The following is a 20,291-nucleotide window of genomic DNA, read 5'->3' as shown; positions in this document are numbered from 1 at the left end:
GATGAAACACTTGCCCCGAAAATCTCAATCTACCGCTAATACTGAAAAGCAGTGGCGTGCTTGCGTGTCAATATCCCTTTGAAAGAAGACACGCGATTCTGTCGTTGCTTCCTCGTTTTTTCTTTCGTCCCATCAGAAGCTAGAGCGTGTGGTTATTCTTCGGTTGCAAAACATTGACCACGGAACAATCATACATTTGATAACCTCCAATCACAGAGCTGCCACATTATAAATTTCAGAGCTAAAAATAGGAACGACGTTAATTAGAAGCGTTAGATAAAAATAATGAGTCGGTGGAATCGATGACGAATCAAATTCGGAAAGCTATGGAAGTGGAGACTAGACGGTTGTGTAATACCTTTACGACATTTCGATTATTACCGGCGTAACAGATGTTTACAGAACTAATGTTTACTCATTTCCTACGTTACGGTAATTTAGCGATTTTTTTGTCTGCGACACCAGATAGGTTTTATTTAAGCAAATCTTGTGATTAGATTACCGAGAACATTATCTGACAATCAGTGCCACTTCCAGGAAAAAGGTGGATTTTCTACCTAATCGTGATATGATGAAACTAAACTTTCCACGGAAACAAACGCTCTTATACTCTTGGGAAATTCTCAGTGCTTTCACTACAAAAAAATCAGACTTTAAAGAGATTGAGAATGACTGACAGACAAAACTTTGTTTAGTGTCGACTAACCTTGTTTTCTTTTTGTGAGTTTTTTTACTATCTTTATTTCGTCTCGACATTTTTATGTCATCTTTATGCTCTATTAAACTGTGTCTGAGAATTTCAGTATTCTAGATAACATTTCATAAATTTTGAATCAGGAAAAATGAAGTAAATAATAATTCATAGAGGTATTATTATTTGTCTAGACGTATGTGCATTATGTATGTGTCACTATAATAAGCAAGCTTTATGTTGGGAATTACGCTAATTCGACGAAATAAAATTGTACCATAATCCACAAAGTGGGGGAATTATATTTCATTGAAAATTGGAAATGTAAATTAATCTCTTCATTTTATTGTTTTATACAACGGAGGATAATAAATTCGTGTCTGGTTACAGCCGGTGGCGGATTAAAATAATCAAACTTTCCAAACGAAAAACTGAGTTATTTTCAGTTGACGCAAGAGTTGTGAAAGTTTAATACATGGCATCAGTAGGTATATTTCGTATTTTTAGACTGGATTGACAGGGACTCTGTGAAGTTCAAATTTGATATAAGTACAGTAAAACCTCGATTCAGTGGTTATAGTCGAAATAACTTATTAATTTTGAAATCATAGACATTTAATTATTTATATTTATATACAAATCACACCATATAAAAAAACAAAAAGCATCAAGCATTTCCAGGTTGCTTTATAAATATCCAATTTTCAATTATGATATTAGGCACGTCTTTTTTTGTTTTATTTATAGTAACATTCTTAGTAATAATTCGTAATGTTATGTTTCCATCGAATCATACTTGTATCAAACAAACTCGAAAGTGAGAATAACACTCCAAATTGGGCTTTATCTCACCTCGCTATGACCGAAATATGCTTATTATAAAGAGACTAAATTGTAAAGAAAATCATCGGTGACTTAAGAGTTCGTTATAGCTGTAATATTTTTTGTACTAGTTCTGTTGAATTCAATTCCATGAAATGTTTTTTATGCTTTTGGAGAACTTTTGCCTTCACACGAATACGAATTTAAAACAAAATATTAACTTGTTTTTGACTACTCGAGGCTTCTGACGGTTTGTTCTCCTGATTTATATACACACATTTGAGATGTTTTATAAACACTGTTCCCAGTTACACTTAAATTAATTATTTTAAGTTTTGTTTTTACCTACAGACAATTGTTGACGAAACTTGGAAATTGTGTAGGTACATATTTTTGTTTTTTTTTTGTTTACAAATTTTGAGATGGGAAATCGTTTAGACAAAACAATATCAGCGAAAGATGTTCAAATGTGAATGCATAGTCAAATTTAAAATCCAAAAATATGACTTTTTGTCAGAGATGTACGAAAAATCGATAATGAAGTGCACACAAAAAATGTCTTTTATTTATTTATTTTTTTTAAATGTATTAATAAATAAAAAATTGTAATTTAATTATTTTTTTTTGCATTTTTTTCATAATTTGGATATTTAAATTACAGTACACCAAAAATAAGTTTAGACTTTTTTTGTCGCGACTTTAGCATTACCTACCGAATACCAAATTAAAATTACTTTGACATTTTCCCCGAAATTGTAGCACACCTCAAATTTTTATGCTAATTTTGGTACTGGAACTGTGTAAATTACCGTTTTCGCTCTGTTATTACCTTCTAAAATAGCCCATACTTAGTTCCTATTTAGTTAGTTATTAGTATACAGCATTTGCCAACCAAATTGCTTCATTACATGTACAATTAAATGTACTACTAACTCTGTAAATTCCGGGACTAGTTTTAGTTCTTCACGAATAAACCCGCCTTAGATTTTAAAGCTTTATTAAAACTAATCTGAAGCAGTATTTGAATTATAACTCCAAGGTAATTTTAATACTAACAGAAAAAATGACTAAGCTAGATTCGAACTTTTCCCTTGAGTACTCAGACTAATCCAATTATTTTGGGAACTTTTATGCATTAAATCATTTTCTAATGTACACAATATCCGTCTGATCGTGTTACATCATCAGTGTTACCAACCGTGAAACAATAATTACTGTTGCTAAGGTGACAGGATTAGAGGCAAGAACATGGCCGAATTACGAAAAGAATGCCATTGTTATACCTGATATTAAAAATGTCAGGGTGGATATAAAAAACTGAAATACTGACTACCCCTGACGCAAAAAAGGGAAGTTTGTGAATGGTGGCGGAGCTACGAATGGCCCGAATTTCCATAGATATTGGGGCGGAAGATGAGGAAGGAAAGGAAGAGGGATTATGAAAGGGGAAGTTTAATGAAAATGGAAATATACAGGGTGGCAAATATATAACACTGTTGTAGGACAAACTATCATTTTGTTTTTTCGTTTTCTTAGTTGTCTGCACCTGTGTGCCGCGTAGTAATTTGTTTGTTTTGTGTTCTATATTTATCAGAATGGTCACGAAATAGGAAAGTTTTGTGGATGAATTGAATATTCAGAGGGGGGGAATTTATTAAAAAGAATTGACTCACCTACTTTTGAGTTTGCTTTAATTTTAAAATCAATCCGATTTTTCATAATTTTTGTGCAGTTTTGATTGTTGTGTTGTGCCTTTGTTTACAAACAAAATACGCTTTCTTCCGCCAGGTCGACATCCAATGGCGCGATGGCTTGTTTATCAGCTGACCTTGCGCACGTCCGCTAATTGGCGAAATCGGCAGAAACCGAAAGTCTCCCTTTTCGCGGCCATGTTGAATCACGGCCGTCTCGATAACCCCATCCATATGGTGTTTTTCTAACCTTTCGGTGTTTTTTAAAGCCGATAAGGTGACATGCCGCCACAATGCACCGAAGTGGGCCATATGGGATGACGGCGTGCACCATTCAGGGCCGCCTTATCACAGACGGCTGTGACGTCCGTAACGGTCGGGAGGGGGAGAGCGAGCGATAGTCAACTGTCTAGACGTTCGCCGCGGCACACTTGATCGCGACTCAGTTTCGAACGAACGGTCGTCTATGACGGTCATCGACAAGAAGAAGAACGGCGCGAAGTTGGCCGGTAGTGTCATCAAGCAGGCGGTGCGAAAGTGCCTCACTGTCATGCGACAAAAACTTACTCTAAACAAAAAGGTATTAATTGTTTTGTTTTGTGTGGAGTGGTTACTCGATTGAGATGTGAGCGTAACTTTGACCTGGAAGGTAATTTTCTGTGTGGTTGTGCACTGTGGACCGCTGGCAACTTCATAGTAATTAATAATTAATGCAGATCGTAGTGACCTTCTAGTCGACGATTACGAGTTTTGTAACGTTCGTAATTGCACCCAATTTACTGCTAGATTTTTTACACCGACATTCTACAAAATCATTTTGTATATTTATGGCATAATTTGTTCCATATCCCGCCGCCAGAATTTATAATCCATCTCTCGGAATCTATTTTTTACTGTGTAATCATTACGAGTCTAGACATAATAAAAACGAGCATGCCAAGACGTACAGAAATAGGCCGATTGAAAAACCCATCATCCCCGAATATGCGCCGCCTCTGTCATCACTATTTTCCTATTAACCAACGAAAGATTTATCGTTCAAGGACGTCCGTGGGGAATTCGATGCTTTACCGAAAAATATGTGCCCCCGAAAAAAAAGCACCGTTACGGTCCGTTCTGTTGTTCCGGTTCCGGCAGACGCAGCGGCGCCTCGTCGACGAAACCGTTCGTCGGACGAAATGGGCCAATACCGTACGACTATCACGTTATTGTTATTATTGACTAATGAAACCCGTGAAATTTTATTAATTCAATGCAACAGGATATTGAAAAAAAAAAGTTTATCTCGAGGATGTGACGCAGTGGCGGAACGTAAATTCTGCTTTGTAGGCTAGAAATCCTAGCTTAAATCTAACTGGAAATGTCAGTGGTAGGCTGGAAAAAATGTCAAGTTCATCTTAATCTTTTGTGAAGGTTTTCTTACAAGCGTTATGTTACTCAGACGGTATTTTATTATGCAGGTTTTGCCAAAATGTCAAAATTACCGTGATACCGTGTATAGCGAGAATTTCAGTAATAAGAGAAATGAAACTCTTGTTTGTGTTTTTGCGGCAGAAATAGGCACATTTAGGTTGATTTCCCCTATGGTATGTGAGAACTGTAATAAACTAATAAATAATAAAAAGCTTCGTATTCTTGCTTTTCCAATCGTCTGTTATGTCAAAGTACGATAAGTGACAAAGATTCATTTGTTATTTTCATGGATGTAACAAGTGTTTCTTTAGCGCCAACTTAAATGGGACAAAAGCCCCCATTTATTTGACTGTTTTCCCATTTACAGTTGGCATGAGTTTCCTGTTTTTCGATTAGATATAATTAATTAACATAATGGCCGATGCGTTCCCAATAACTATCTTATCAATGTTGTGTCTGCGTTTTACCAAAACAACGTGTGTTTCACTCTTAACCCCGCCACTGGTGAAATTAACATCATTCAAAACTCCGATTTTTATCACCACTCGCGATTGATTCCTTTTTTTCGTCTGCGATAAATTTGTGATTTACAAAATTAAACGAAAACTTAATAGTTCTAAGAACATCTTTCGAGATAATGATAAAGATGTGTACATTAGCAAAAAAAGAGCGATAAGTACACAGTCTGGGAATTACTGAAGGCGAATCGCTCGTTTTAACATTCATGTTTACATGTAGATTTATGTCCGCTTTTGTTTAAATTAATTCCAGTTGTGATGGTGTTAATAATGAGCTCGAGACATTTGAGGAATTTCGGTTGTTTGTTATTGTTACGGTGCGAGGGTTGTATTGTATTTATATTGACTTGAGATGTTTAGTCTCTGATTGCTTCGGAGAGCGCTAATAAGTCGAGGATGTTGTGCCGGAAATTGGCTGCATTGAAGAAAACCGTAAAGTGAAAGAGTTTAGTCTAAACTTTTTTAGCTGCCAGAGGTAATGGCGAGTTCGAACTTGCAATCGTCATTTTTGTAATTAATCAACTAGTTTGTGTTTTATTTCCTAATTAAAGGGAATGAAATCATTTTTGATCTTGGCTTCTCTTACCAAAGGTCAAATCAAAAACTACTTCGCTGGGGTTCTAACCTGACCCATTCGACCTTTTTTTATCTATTTTGTCTCAAATCACCAAGTCATGTTAATCAGCACATTAACAGGACGAAAAAGTTTACGACCACGTTTTATCTTTCACATTTTTCTTGTTAAATTTAATTCGATTCGTTAATTTTAAAAATTGTCTTGAGTTATGTTTACTAATTTAGCAACTATGTTAGAAATTCTCTTACTTATGCCAACTTAACGACAAAAAATATATCATTGTCATAATTTTAATTTAATTCAAGTCTGCCACCTTTATCAAATTGTACTATTGTTTCCTGCTTTTGTTCGTCCAAAAATAGCAATCGACTGTTTAGATTTTCAACCTTAAAAAATTGACAGGTTGGTAACAATGAGAACTAGATCTTCGACTTCCAACTTTCAAGTTCGTAATGCAAAGTTGATCTAAGCAACTTCAAATCAGTCTGTTGGAGTTTCCAAATTTTATTCCAACAGTTACCAACCAACGTATTATACAGTTTGATCAACTTAATTCCCTAGCCCACAATTATAACTCCCATTATAGAAATAATTAACAATTGAGTATGTATTGCTTAGCATTTAAATAACACCCTGTGCTAACTTAATTCAGAACTGCCAAATTAGCCTGTCAACAAGGTCATTATCTACATGTTTGACATTTGCATCTATTTCCATAACCTAACTTCACTAATTCTCTTGATAAACCTGGGAAGACGTCATTGGAGGAATTTGAATGACAATAAATAAAATAGTCGAACGTTGGCTGCTAAGATTTACAATCGCGTTTTCCACCGAATGTCGCAAAGAAATACGAAAGTTTTCGCTAATGGACCGTAATTTTTAAAACCAAGAGTTTAGTTGGGGAAAAACACCTGCCATTTGATAAATTGCACTTAAATAAGAATGGAGAAAGTAAAGATAAGCATTTAAAGACGAAATAAAAGCACGTGTTAGATGAGCAGAAAGGAGAAATGTGACAGGTGGAACTTCGTAAACTTAAAACGAGGTTAACAATGTAAATTTAATCACAAATTAATTTAATATTTAACTTTTCCAGCTACTTGAACATGTAAATTTCGCATACAAATTATTTCCATTAAAATACAATGCAGATAAACTCTAGAATTGGGGTCGTTAAAATAAAATGTTAATTAATTTGTTGGTGTTTTGGATTTATAAATTGATAAAATACGTGAAATTTTCAGTTTCACTGATAAGAAATCAGAAAAGCTGTCTTAATAAGATAATTAAGTTCAGTGGCGTTTTATTAATAGCAATGTTTAATTATACCCAACTGTGTAGCCGTAAAAACCCTATCAGTCTGACATGTCGTGGTCACAAAAATAAATCAAATAATTATAGATAAGGACGTCTAAACCACATTAGCCAATATTACATTTCATTAGAATTTCCGATAACAGTCGATCATATGCGTTCTAATTAATTAGGGTGCGCCCAAAAATTGAGGTTAGTCCCTGAATCGATCCCATCGAAACCAGACAAATGTCAATAAAACTATCTCTTGATAATAGAATTACATAAGTAGATGTCGACGACATGCTTGCATGAATTTAGATAAAAATATAAATGCAACTCAAACAATAACCTAGAGACAGTTTCGAGTCTTCAAAATTTCCTCGATGAGTAATTTTATCTGCGCTTTATTTGTTAGAACCAGCCAAAACAAGTCTAAAGTGTGACATGATAAGATTAGGTGAAATTCCATGGAATGTCCATTACATCTCCCGTTTTGGTCCGTCGCGCGTATTACACCGGCCATCGCAACGAAGCCACCCTGAGGGGGTCACATTGAGTCGGGGCGAGGTGGGGGCCCAGACGACCTTGGCTCTGTCTGGCTGCAGTCTGGCGCAAGTAAGCAGTCGCCCCCTGCCTGGAGCACTCGTCGGTCGGATTGCAGGTGTATGAGCGTGTATGTCTGTCTGCATCCGTACCGCCCACCCCACTGCAATTAATAACCCCCTTGGGCGACCGACGGTGCACTCGTGATGATGATGCACCGGTCCGGCGAGGGGAAAGGGGCCCTGTCGTTGTTGGGGCGAAAACAAAGCAGTACGGTTTCAAAAAGAGTAGTTCTCAATTTTTGTATCAAATGTCTGATGAACCACTGGAACGTTTAATTTAAATAAAAATGTACTTACCTGGTCATTCACTACTGCACGTTGAAGTTCGATACGCCACTGGCGTTACTATGGCAAATATACTTATTACAGAAAATTTCAGCTTCAATAAGAATTCAGACAGCAATTTTAAATTTAAATAATGTAGAATATTTCACCTGTTCACATTGAAACCACTTCACTGTCATTGCGATGTTTACCCTATGAGAAAAATTTCAATCAGGAGTACCAACTTCACAAACATGAAATAACAGTCGACAATTCTGCTTTAAAATTTCTCAGAATTTTTTATTTATTTAGAAAAGAACTTTTATTTTATTTTACTAAATTGGTGACTATGGTAAAAAATATGCTGGTAAAAACGACGTTAATTCTGGGTTGAAATATTTATTGCGTCTACTTGTTGACAGTGTAAAAAGTGCAAAATTTAACTACAGACTTAACATAGATAATAATTTATTTTTATTTTCACAAATTTTGGTGAGGTAATTTTGTCAAAATATTTTCAGAATAATAATAAATTGAAATAAATTAATAAATTGAATTGACAACTCGAATTAAAGTAAAATTGTTTGAAAATAACAAAATTTATTAAAAAAATGATGCGATTGTTATTTCAATTGTTCCAATTGTTGATAATTTGGTTATCGTTATTTAAATTTTTCGTGTAAATAATACATAATCCATATCGCGCCTAATTCGTCACGTAATGTAATGCAGTTATGTAAGTTCGTGTGTGGATAACGAAAGTGCTAAAAAGTTTAAAAGTTACAAGGTCTCAGAGAAAATAGCCGTTGCACCCTTGATCTTGCGCTAATACGTCATTGCTGTCGACAGCCCTTGTCCTGATCTGAAAGACATATTTCGCCATCCGAAAGTCGGCGCTTTTGAGGCTCCATCGGAACCCCCATCTAAACCACATCCCCGTTGACAGCTTTGACATTTCGCTTAATAAAACAACAAAACCGCCAGAGGGCGCCATCTCCGCCGTCCCTTTTAGCAGTCGACGTCCCGACGCCGCAATTACCGGCAAATACCACTTGGCTGAACAATGCACGATAGTCCTAATTAACCGTCCCATTGTAGTGCACCCATCTCTGATAGTAATTGCTAATTGCCGGCGTGACATGCAGCTAACGGAGGGGCTTTCCAGCACCCACACTCTGGTGTCTTAAGGTCGATGACCGCACACCTGCCGACGACTCTTTCGAACGACCACCTGCACAAACAGCGTCGTCTTATCAACGGTGATGGATGGGCACAAAAGTGATAAGTTGATACGTTTAGGGGATGTACCGGCAGTGGTGCCAACTGTAATAAGGCTGAAAAATTCCAAAGCGCGTCCGGATTCCGGTAGTTAATTGGGCACAGATCTTATCGTTCACTGCTTCTTGTTATGGAAAACTATACGTTGTATTTATTTTCGATGCAATTAACGGATTCATATTACACAATAGTCATTAGCGCGGATTATATGCACTGAGAATATATGTAAATAATAATAGTAAAGAATTGGGCAAAATATGCATAAAACATGCGCGAAAATATGCAAAGATATACCAACACATTGCCATAAATTATGACTTTTAAATGCAGATATGTGAACAAGGCTGAGCTATGCTCCACATTAAGGCACAAAGAAAATGTACAAGTATGAAAATATGCAGGTGTACCAAAATTTGCAAATTTTACATATTTTATGACCATTTTGTAGTTGGCACCTTTAAAAATAATTTTGCATATTTGTTGCAGTCATTATCTCATAATAAAATTAAACAAACTTCCGACACGCCTTTGAGAGAGCTGGAACGGAAGCGCTTGTTAATTCCCAGTCGTACCAACGTAAAATATGCAAAAAAAACGTTGGAAACGACGGATTTCGTTTATTCCGACATGATTTCAGCATTTTTAATTGTCACGCACAAGTGACCGCTTCAGTTTTATAAGGATTGACGTGCCATCGCTTTAATTGTCACCTTAATGTGATTCATGACAAAAGCACTTCCAGTCTAGACGGACCGACATTTATTATATTGTACCAGATAATGATTTTACAACTGTTGATTTAATTTTGCGCCGATTAGTCAGGCAGACGTGCCAACACTAAGATTTTTTTGCAGTCGACATTTGGAGTCCGGCTCTGTTATCATCTAAATTTAACTTGGAATCTCTTTTTGCCGGCATTCCACGAAGGCGCAAATATTCCACTCATCGCCCCCATTTTCAGGTTACGAAGCAGAAAAAAATCCAAAGTCTGGAAATATTTATAGGATAAATGACATAACGTCATGAATTTCAACCTTTTATATGCGCATATTTTCACACTTTTTACATGTACTTTTGAAGTTTCTTCCGCACACATCATAAATTTTGAAACGCCCATTTACTTCTTCAACAACAACAAAGTAATTATTTATTTAAATCGATTTCAACCGCGCGATCAAACGGACGGGAAAAATTGGTCACGCACCTACAATACTGATTTTACCAAGAAGGTAATAAACGTGTTATGTTGGCAGCAGTGACATTAATAAGTAACGTTTTTCAAAAAAAAAAAAAGGTCACACGTATTTGTTTTTTTTTATGGGACACTAGTTTTTTTTGTGTATGATTACCAGTCCGGCATGTGCGTATAGTGTGTTGCTTGGTTACCAGGCGCCCTGATTTTTTTTATGAAAAACCTGAGATTTAGGATTAGAAATGTGTTGCTTTTTGCGTGGAACTGGATCTCTATGATTAACAAACCAGTCACCATCATCATAATGGGCAAGGCTAGGAATGCTGTCATTGTTTATCGGCACGTGGGCTGTCGTTAGATAACAATCGTGATCGTCCCTCTTAAACGGTAACCTTCATACCGCTGCACCCACTTGTCTTATTATTATTAATACAGCAAAATGCACAATTTCGCCGGGAGTCAGTTCACTGGCTTGGCAAGAAGATAACTATCGGAATTAACGGACCGAAACGCTTTTTTATTTCTTTATATACAACAGAGTTTTTGTGTTTTGCCATGTTGACACTGCAAACAAAGGAGCTCCTGCATGTGGTGATTTCGGGTTTGTGACTCAAAACCACTGACCATCATATACGGGGACACGTATGCATGGCATGAGATGTATAAATACACAACCTGATTATGGGAACATGTTTGGTTTTTTGTGTTATCGGAGCAATTTTGTGACAAGTACGCAAAGATTTAAAATTTTGAGTATGTTTCCTTTACAAATTGGTGGGTCCCAGCATTTGTCTTTTTTATTTTCTTATTGTTTGTTGTTTTTAACCATTTCCCTTGAAGATCCTGTATATTTTTTCTCTGTTGTTTGACCTAGAAAGAGTCATTCAGTAATTTTTGTTTAATTTCTTCTGTAAAGGACCTAAATATAGATTCCACTAAACCTTCTCATCATCAAGGCCTAAACCCACCAATTTATTTTCCCAATCTCCCAGTTTCCTCCAATGTTTATTTACCAAATAATTCCAAAATTATGCAACCGCTCCAGGGTTTGTTTTATCAATCCACAAACTCGCCTTGTAATAAAATCACAACTAAGATCCTTGACTGCATGCAACGGATGATCGATCAACAGTGCCAACAGAAAGTGCAACATTCCAAGGCCTTTTTCTTTGCTGCACCGTCACAAAAAAATTATTGCGCTAAACCACATTGTCCTTGATAAGGTGTTACCAATTAGTCGTTAATTTGTTGGCGAGATTTTTTTCTAAGTGTGTTTATGATTGTTCCAGATGCTGTCGGTTGTGAGCGCCGGCGCCGCGGCGGGGGTGGGCGGTATGGACCGTCTGCGAGGCGGAAGAGCGGCGAGAGAATTGGCGGCGACGAGAGACCGCCAAGTGAGACTGCATGCCGTACATACAGACATAGCCATCAACCTGCCGCCCAACATTGCGATGCCGGACGGCGAGGAACACCCTTTTACCAGTTCCAGACTGCACATAAGGGACCCTGAGCAGGTGGGCAGCCTCATAGGGCACTGCAAGACATTCTAACAATCATTATTTCGTTCCTCAAGAGCATTCAAATTTAAATAACTCTTGTTTACGAAAGCTTAAGAAATGTTAAGTAATTCGAAATTTTAATTCAGTTAAGTTTGATTCAGTGGCTTAAATGTGATAGATACGGTTGTTTGGTGTCATTCAAATCACACGGAGTGAAAGAAAACGTTTCTAACTAAAAGATTTATGTTTTTGCGTACTAAATAATTGTTAGGGAAAATCTTTGTTACAAAAATTGGCTGTTTGGAAAATCTAAAAATTGAATTATTCGAATTTCATTTATTATTTGTTCAATCAGAGCCCAGTAGCCTCGACTCGAACTAAAATTTATTTATTTAGTTCAAAATGAGCATCTAAAAATAACATTGATTAGCATATTTTTAGCATCTCAACTTTCAACAAAAAATCGTGCAAAAACTGAATTGTTAAATAATAGAAATTTGATGTTAGAATGTATTGTGGTTGTACGTTTATGAAAAGTGTGAAATGTGTGTTGACGTGTGTTTGTTTTTAGGAGTCCGAGATCCACCAAAAATGTATCCGACCGCCGCCAAACCGCACCGTTCTTGAGTCTGAGTCGCCGCCCCCATACCGGTCGAGTTCGGCCGGTTTGTTAGGGTCGTCAACAAGCAGCAGTAGTAGCAGCGGTGGTGGCGGTGGCGGCGATTGGTCAGGCGGGGGCAGCGCGCCTCTGGTCGTGCGTTGCCACTCGATGTCGTCGACCTCCTCCTCATCCAACAAACGGCCAGAAGCTGGAAGCAGCGGACAAAAGACTGATTTTTTACATAGGACTGTTAAAATATTCACGGGGGGTAAAAAAGGGGGTACGACGGGGGTGACGCCGCCCCCCGTGCAGACGTTACCTGTGGTTATCGTTCCGACGCGTCCTCGAAGGACCTCCGGCGACCAACAACAGAATAGAGCCAACAAGCCCAGTGTCTGACCTCACGTGACGGCCTCTAGGTGACTTTGTGAAATTGTAGTTTAAAAAAATGTTTAGTAGAGAAATGGCGAAGATGAGCGATTCCATGGGAAGAAACCAAGTAAAACTACTCATTTAAATTATGTATATGTTAACTATTTTCGATTTTTGTTGGATCAACGAACGGACGTTTAGCTATTTATGAGTGATAAAGACACTTGTTCGATGTGGTTCACATGAGTGTTTACCGAACTCTGATTGATATCCCTTCGATGTTGGAATATCGAGCCAAGTATTAGCCGAGCTATGTACTGTGTACATCCAATGATAATTACGAAGAATGAATCAAAAGAATATTTGGCCCGACCAGACGCGATATTTCGACGCTAGAACATTGTTCTGTTTTTAAATATTGTTTATTGAATAAATTGGGATATTGAAGTGCAAGAATGGAAGACTTGTTCCAACTAGTTTCCGTTATGCTAAAAGTGTTCATCTTATAGTCAGCCGTCGTCAAAATAGCTCCAACTGAAAATATAATCACACATCACATTCCGAGTACGGACCTGTACGCCACGCTTCAACGAACCGTACAGGTCCGTAACCGGAGTCTAGCAAAAATGTTAAATTATATAATTATTATATTACAAACAAATATTGTATATGGTAGACAAACACCGTGTAATATAGTGGAAACATAAGCATATGTGATGATAGGGTGCTTGGGAACGCATATGTGCATATAACTTTGCCAAAACATTATTTATTTTTTAATCGCAATCACATTGGGTGCAATCTCTTATTTAATTTTTATTACGAGTCTCATTAGTGTTGTACATATTGTGTTTTGTGCCCAACGATTATCAAGCCTCGCTTTTTGATTTCATTCCATCTCCGCCTCTGGCTTTGTACAGTCTCACCGCTCCGGGAAATCTCTTTATTTATTATAATTATTTTTGTGTTTCGTCAAAGAGGGAAGTTTATTGCATGTATGATGCCCAAGTTAATTTAAAAAAAGTCTTCATAACAACAAGAAAATGTGATTATAATTAAATTTTATTATGAAAGTAAATAATAACAAATTGAAACTGTTTTTGTATTAGTGAATTATTAAAAAACAAATCGACTTTCAAGTGTATACTTATCTGTTTATTTTTCTGTTCTCTTTTTCTTCTAAGAAGATTTTTTGTTTAGAGGGACAATTGTGTAATGTGATTAAGTAAACATGATTCATGAAATAATAAATCACTTTCATTAAACTCGTCTTATTACGATAAAATTCCCTAACTTTGCAAATACTTGTTATTTTAATAACAAAGGCGCATATAAATTTGCCCGGAATAGCGACGAGGTTCAAAGTTTAAGCATGGTATTTGTTTAACTCGCCCAAGGAGGATTTAGACTTCATCATTTCAAGAGGAGCTTCCGAAACATTTTAATTGGAGTTGCGAAACTCGGGAGACTAGTTACAATTTTCTTTTTGCACAAAAAACCCATTCAAGGAGGATTTAATGCAACCCCTGAAGAGCAGGCAACTCTATTTACACCCGAGTTTAATATGTTGACGCACATTGATCATTTTAAATCTTCCACAAAACCGCGTCATTTAGGAACGATTGAAATAAGATTCATTTAAAGCTACTACAGAATGAAGGAATTTAACTGCAAAGATTATGAATACAGGATAAAGACTATGTTTGAATAGAACTGTTTTGGTAGCATCGGTCAGTTTCTGAACATCCGAGTACATTTCAGAGGAGAGTGCTCCTAAGGCAAGGGCAGGTGTTCTATTTTGATCCGCGCTAAAATAAACCAGAAATTTATCAAACATCTTTAATATCAACAGAGATTCAAGATGGATTCCGCTGCAGATCGCTTCCGCGAGAATTTTTAATGAAAATTGGACAGTATCATAAGTCTTTTAACACCATGCATTATAATGTATGGGGGCGTCGAAAATTTAATGGCCACAGACAGGTGTGAGCGATGGGGGCAAGGATTTATAAAACCGAAATGGCCATTGGCCAGTGCAATTAAAATGCGTGCGAGGATTTGTTGGCGCTGTCGAAATATGTTCATTAAAAATATCAACCTGCGAAATAACGGGCCAAAGTTAAAAATAGGAGAGGATGCATAAATTTGGGCTTGAGAGGGTCAGCGATTGGACGAAGGAAGAAAAAGCTGCAATAGAAAATATCGGTATAAATTATAGGAAGATGTCAAGAAAATGTTTCCTAACAATTTGAATTTTGGCAGCCGAGGCTTATTTACTGGACTGTGACATTGTAGCCTCACATCATTTTATTACAAAGTTGAAAGTTTAGTTCAATTCTTTTAATAAACCTCCCAGAAGCAAATTCCAGGAGCGTGCATAAAATAAGGTAAGTCCACATTTTTGAGGCAAGTCTCACTATTCCTGTTTTCGCAAAGTGAAAAGCGCTGGATTATCTCCTTCTCATAAAATGGCGAGATCAGTTCAAAGTACAACTGATTAATAAACATTCGCAATAAACAACTCTTCGTAAACAACCATTTCCACCATTGGATACACCCCAAAATCTATGAATTTTTCTTCGTTTCTAAACACCGCACGTTCACTACAAACGGAAATTTACAGCGTGAAATTACGTTTTTTTTAAATGGCACGTTGACATGGTTTTTCGAACGGAAACTAGGAGGTGTAGTGGGAATTTGATGTAACATTGAATCTTCCTACTGCAACAGCATCAAGGTTGAAACCAAGGCTTTTCAATCACATACATCACGTTTACAACACAATCATCCGCAATTATTTCTAGGCAGAAAACAGAAATAAAAACGACGGCTAATAATAAAGTTTTCGTTTTAATTTTGGATCGTTGACGTAAAAGATCGGACGAAAATAACTACAAAGTTCTATTAAAAAAATAAAACAATCTTGAGAACGTGAGGGCGAAGTGAATCAGATCCGAGATAAAAATGGATTTTCAAAATATCTGGGAAAGCAGCTGCTTACAGGAAAGTGTCTAAGTAAAAAATTAAATTACTTTATATTTTTGCTCATGGAACTTGTGTCGGTTGATCTCCCACCTCTGGTTTTGCTACAGTAAATTTCTGACATTTTACTAAAAATCTTTTAAGTTTTCAATAATGTCTTCCAGATAAAACCGTTAACACTTTTGTGTTTACATTCTAAAATTGTATTTCTTCAACAACTTTCAATCTTGCAGTAAATTCAGAGGAACATTAAGGTGACTGACTCCTAATTTTAATCTTGGTTCAGCTGAAGTTCAAGCTCAAAATACCGATTTTTTATTCCGAAAATCTGGGCAGACCTAGGAGGAACAGACTGGAACGTTTGCATATGTTGACGGTCTATTTTGACGAAAAGTTACCCTTTTGATCTCTTTGACCATTTTAAAACATGTGAGATGCATTAGAACTTTTTAAATTTTTAAATGTTTCTTGACAAGAAGATCTGCAAATTTAGACAGTAATCTATGGTTTAACAGTTCTCATACATACGTTTTAGATGTAAACTTGTAATTAAGAATATTCATTTTTAGAAAAGTGTAAATTTGAAGTATTCGAGTTCTTGGAATCTCTCTTTAAAAAAAAAGTAGATCAGTCTTAGATCGTAGCGGCCTTCCTCTGACTATAGAAATTGACGTTGATAGTGACCTTCTGGATCTAATTTTACTTGTATGCAAACCACATCAAAGAACTTCTTTCTGAAGAGTGGCTATTAATTCTTTAATACGATGAACCATAACATAAGCTGGAAGGTGCGAACAGCTAGCTCATTTCTCACTTTTTGCCCAATTTCGCCTCTCAATTCCTCGGCTCCAATCTTTTTAAATCCCCCAACAATTAATCATTCTAAATAGGAACATTCGGAATCCCATCCGGACTCCAGCCGTCACTCAACTTGCACTTCCATCGCTTGGAACCAAACAGTTGGAACCAATTAATTCCGTCTGTTTTGTACATCGAGACACGTGCCAAGTTTCAATTTCGATCGGCCACGCAAACCATCAAACCCATGAAAAAATCCCCATCCTTTGTTTGAAAGGCGTCATTTTCTTTGATCTCTTGACAAAATCTCACAAATGGCATTCCATCAAAAATTCATATGCGTCCGTGCTGCGTCGCAATGACACGCATGCGTCCGTTTTTCATCTAAAGTTCCGTCTTTTCAACGTACTCCCACACAGAGTCGAGGTTGCATTTTGATATTATCCGCGACTGCCAGTTAACCGGAACACTTCCACTGAGTCGCAACTCTCAATTTTTTAATTTCTAGGGATTTTCAAAAGTGTAGGTTCAGTGACAGTGCCATTTTTAGGTTTGGAAGAAAAATGGTGAGTTTTTCCACTTCGTGCAAAATCGTAATTATAAAGTCGTTACGTGAGCATAGAGATTTTGTAATTACCGGGATTTTTTTATCGTGTCATACTCGTAATTACTGGAACGACAAAGTTCGATTCGGTGGGAAATATTTCAAGGAGAAAAAACGGATTTTTCAAGCCACAACTTGTAAAAAAATGTAAAAGGATACAAGCAAATTTTTATATGTATTAAAAATGAGGTATAAAATAATTCATGGTTAGTTTAATGTTGCAATTTCCGGATGGCACCTAAATTACTCTCCTGCATTCAATTTTCCCTTTTACATTTTTTTATCAGCGTAATAATCACTTTATCAGTTCGTGGAACTACAATTATCGCTATCTTTCCCGGGAAATTTTTTTGGGTTAAAAAATGTTGTTTCATTTTCAGTTTTCCATCATTATCTATACTTTTTCATTCTAATCTTTTATGAAGTTTCACTGAAAACAACTTGAAAGTCGTCCAAGTCCGCTAATTTTCCTCATTTCTTCGTTTCCTTCTTTATTTCCGGTTGTGGCGTTCACACCTCTTCTCAGTAAGTGTTGGATGTCGTCGTGTTGACAATATTGGGCAGATAAGCACAAAGGAAATGTTCTTTTATGTCGCAATATTGACTAAATGGTTAAACTGCAAACACAAAAAGCGGAAATCTAAAAGACCGCTCACTTCAAAGGATATCGGGTGAAAACTGTAAATTTAGATTGAACGAATGAGGAAGTTTGAAGAACTCTGAAAAGCTTACCTGTTATTAGTGAATAAAAGAAGTTGAAATGTGTACCTATTTGCTATAACTCTATGGAATATTTAAGCTTTGATTTTAAAGTAAGATTGTTGTACTTTAAATTTCACTTTCAAGGTTTATTTGCCATTAGCGATTTTTTTATTAGTAATAAAATCGCGTTTAAAAATACATAATTGAAAAGGTTCTTAATAATAATTATCAATAAATTATTTTAATACCGTTTTGAGATTCCACTGTGATTTGGATCTAAATTAATTTGTTTTCGTGTTGATAAATTAAAAAAAAATATAATCAATCTTTAGTCTAATTTTTGATTTTGAATGTATTTCTCTAATTCGGTGCTTTAAGAGTTAGTTTGTTTTTTAATTGTTTTCGATACTTTCAGAAACTTTTTAAAGCACTGTTTTGTGAATTGGTATTCCAGTCAATTACTTGTCAAAACTGTAAGATTCAACCAATAATAAGTGTGACAGTTGACATTTGACTGATTTAACCGTTTCCCTAAATGGAAACTTCAAATTGTTTTTTTAAAAAAAGATAAAATAATCAATTAAAAATCTTTCATTCTAACACCAACAAATGAAATTTTGAAATCTTGTGAACTCTTCATGTCTTAGGGCATTGAGGCAGAAATTTTGTATTATGCAGATCAAGTTTGAAAGTCAATCGAATTCTTTAAATTGTAACTTTACGGCGGTGTTTATTGAACGATAAACAAACGCACCAGGCCACCAGAAATATTCAGTAATAATTTTTGACCTAGATTCACGAGAGTCCAGCAAAAATTAACACTTCGAACATTTTTATCTCCCACCTTCAACTGTGAAAAAATAATTGTAATTTGCTCTCTCTCAGTTTTCAGAATTTCGAATAGTAAACTCGGTATCCATTGTTTCTTTTGTTGACAATAAAGAAACAATGACAAATACTTTATTAGTAAACTCTTTTTATATCATCTCTGACGCCATCATTACTCAAATCGATGACTTAACACATCTTGTCATCTGACAATTTCCGAATTATTTCTCAAAACTTTCTCACTCCCCCACGTTCTCCATCAACGATTATCAGCTAAGCCGTGACCATTCAAGTTTATTGTGTTATAAATTAATAGGTCAAACAAATCAATAGCTTGATTAAATATACCTAACGCACTATCGAGGTCATACCTCGCCCCCCTCGCATGAAAATCCCATAAAAATAGCCCCAATTGTTTGTTAGCGAAAGAATCCCTCAATCAACGCTGGTGAAACTTTCGTCCAAAAATAAAATTCCATACTTTTCATCTTTGTATTTACATTGTGCGCTTTCGTGACATCTCACTTAATTAGGAAAATTTCGTTTCTACAGGTTTCACAGACCGACAGGATTTAGATAAGTCTTATCATGGTCATAAATAGCCTTTAAAATTGGCAAATATGACTTGTTTGCTTGCTTGCTTGAGTTTTAGTAGTTTTTGTGCAGTAATTGAGGTGACTCACTGTTTTTTTACTGCAAGTTTAATTGTTGGGGCTTTTGTCTTGTGATCGTAACACATTGTTGGGGACACTGTGATGTTGTGTAATTGACAGTTGGTACTAATACGTGATATGTTAATTTCAAGTGCTAATGTGAAATGTAAAATTGTGATGCAGATTAGAGGAAAGTTTTGTTTATTGCCATTGGGTTTAGAAAATTTTTCTTGGTATTGGGCATAAGTAAAGTAAGTAAGCAATTAGGTCACAGTTAAAAAGGGATTTTCATCAACACCCACTGGTTGTCAAAGAAACATAAATTTATGTAATTAATTACTTTCATTAATTTCGGATAGATACATTAATTACAATATTATTATAAAATTGTATAGGAGTAACAATTATAACTGTTTTTCATTGTGAAAAAATCTCACACGTTTGGTGTTTGCATTTCATTAGTTTAAATTTAATTAACAGTGAGCAAATAATGCCACAGAACTTTTTTTAATTCTTAATTCTGTAACAAAATTGCCAATCTTTGAAAATTACTACCCAATACCCAAAGAAATTTTTTAGATATCTCGGAAATTTAGGCTAAAGTTTTCAAGATAAATTTAAATGTTAAATAGAATGTGTGGATTTTCCAAAATAGGAAGAGAATGGTCGTTAGAATTTTAAATCTAACAAAAAACGTGTTATTTAAATCGAATTTAAAATGAGCTTGTTATGAATCAAATTCTGTATATTGAAGAGTACTTGCAGACAAGCATAGAGTGATTTTTTACTTGATTGTTCAAAACAAATAGTTTCTTAAATGAAATTTTAAATTACAATTGTGCAAAAAAGACGTTTTTAGACCAGATTTTGAGTTTAAAAGTAGCCGTTTACTGAACACTGTC

General features: G+C 35.8%; 1 protein-coding gene across 2 annotated transcripts in view; it reads left to right on the top strand.

The window, feature by feature from the left end:
* LOC148178726 (uncharacterized) overlaps positions 1-14,087 on the top strand; it is a 60,211-nt gene extending 46,124 nt beyond the window's left edge. For both annotated transcript variants that reach the window (XM_088030502.1, XM_088030501.1), the window contains exons 3-4: positions 11,640-11,864; positions 12,421-14,087. In XM_088030502.1, the coding sequence (XP_087886628.1) occupies positions 11,640-11,864; positions 12,421-12,849 (654 nt within the window). In that variant the 3' untranslated portion in view covers positions 12,850-14,087. The remainder of the gene's footprint in view (positions 1-11,639; positions 11,865-12,420) is intronic.
* The last annotated feature ends 6,204 nt before the right edge of the window (positions 14,088-20,291 follow it).

The sequence above is a fragment of the Gnatocerus cornutus genome, chromosome 2 (assembly GCF_029298725.1).
Source record: "Gnatocerus cornutus isolate USDA-ARS CGAHR chromosome 2, icGnaCorn1.1, whole genome shotgun sequence".
Lineage (NCBI taxonomy): Eukaryota > Metazoa > Arthropoda > Insecta > Coleoptera > Tenebrionidae > Gnatocerus > Gnatocerus cornutus.
This window is presented reverse-complemented; position numbering and strand designations above follow the sequence as displayed.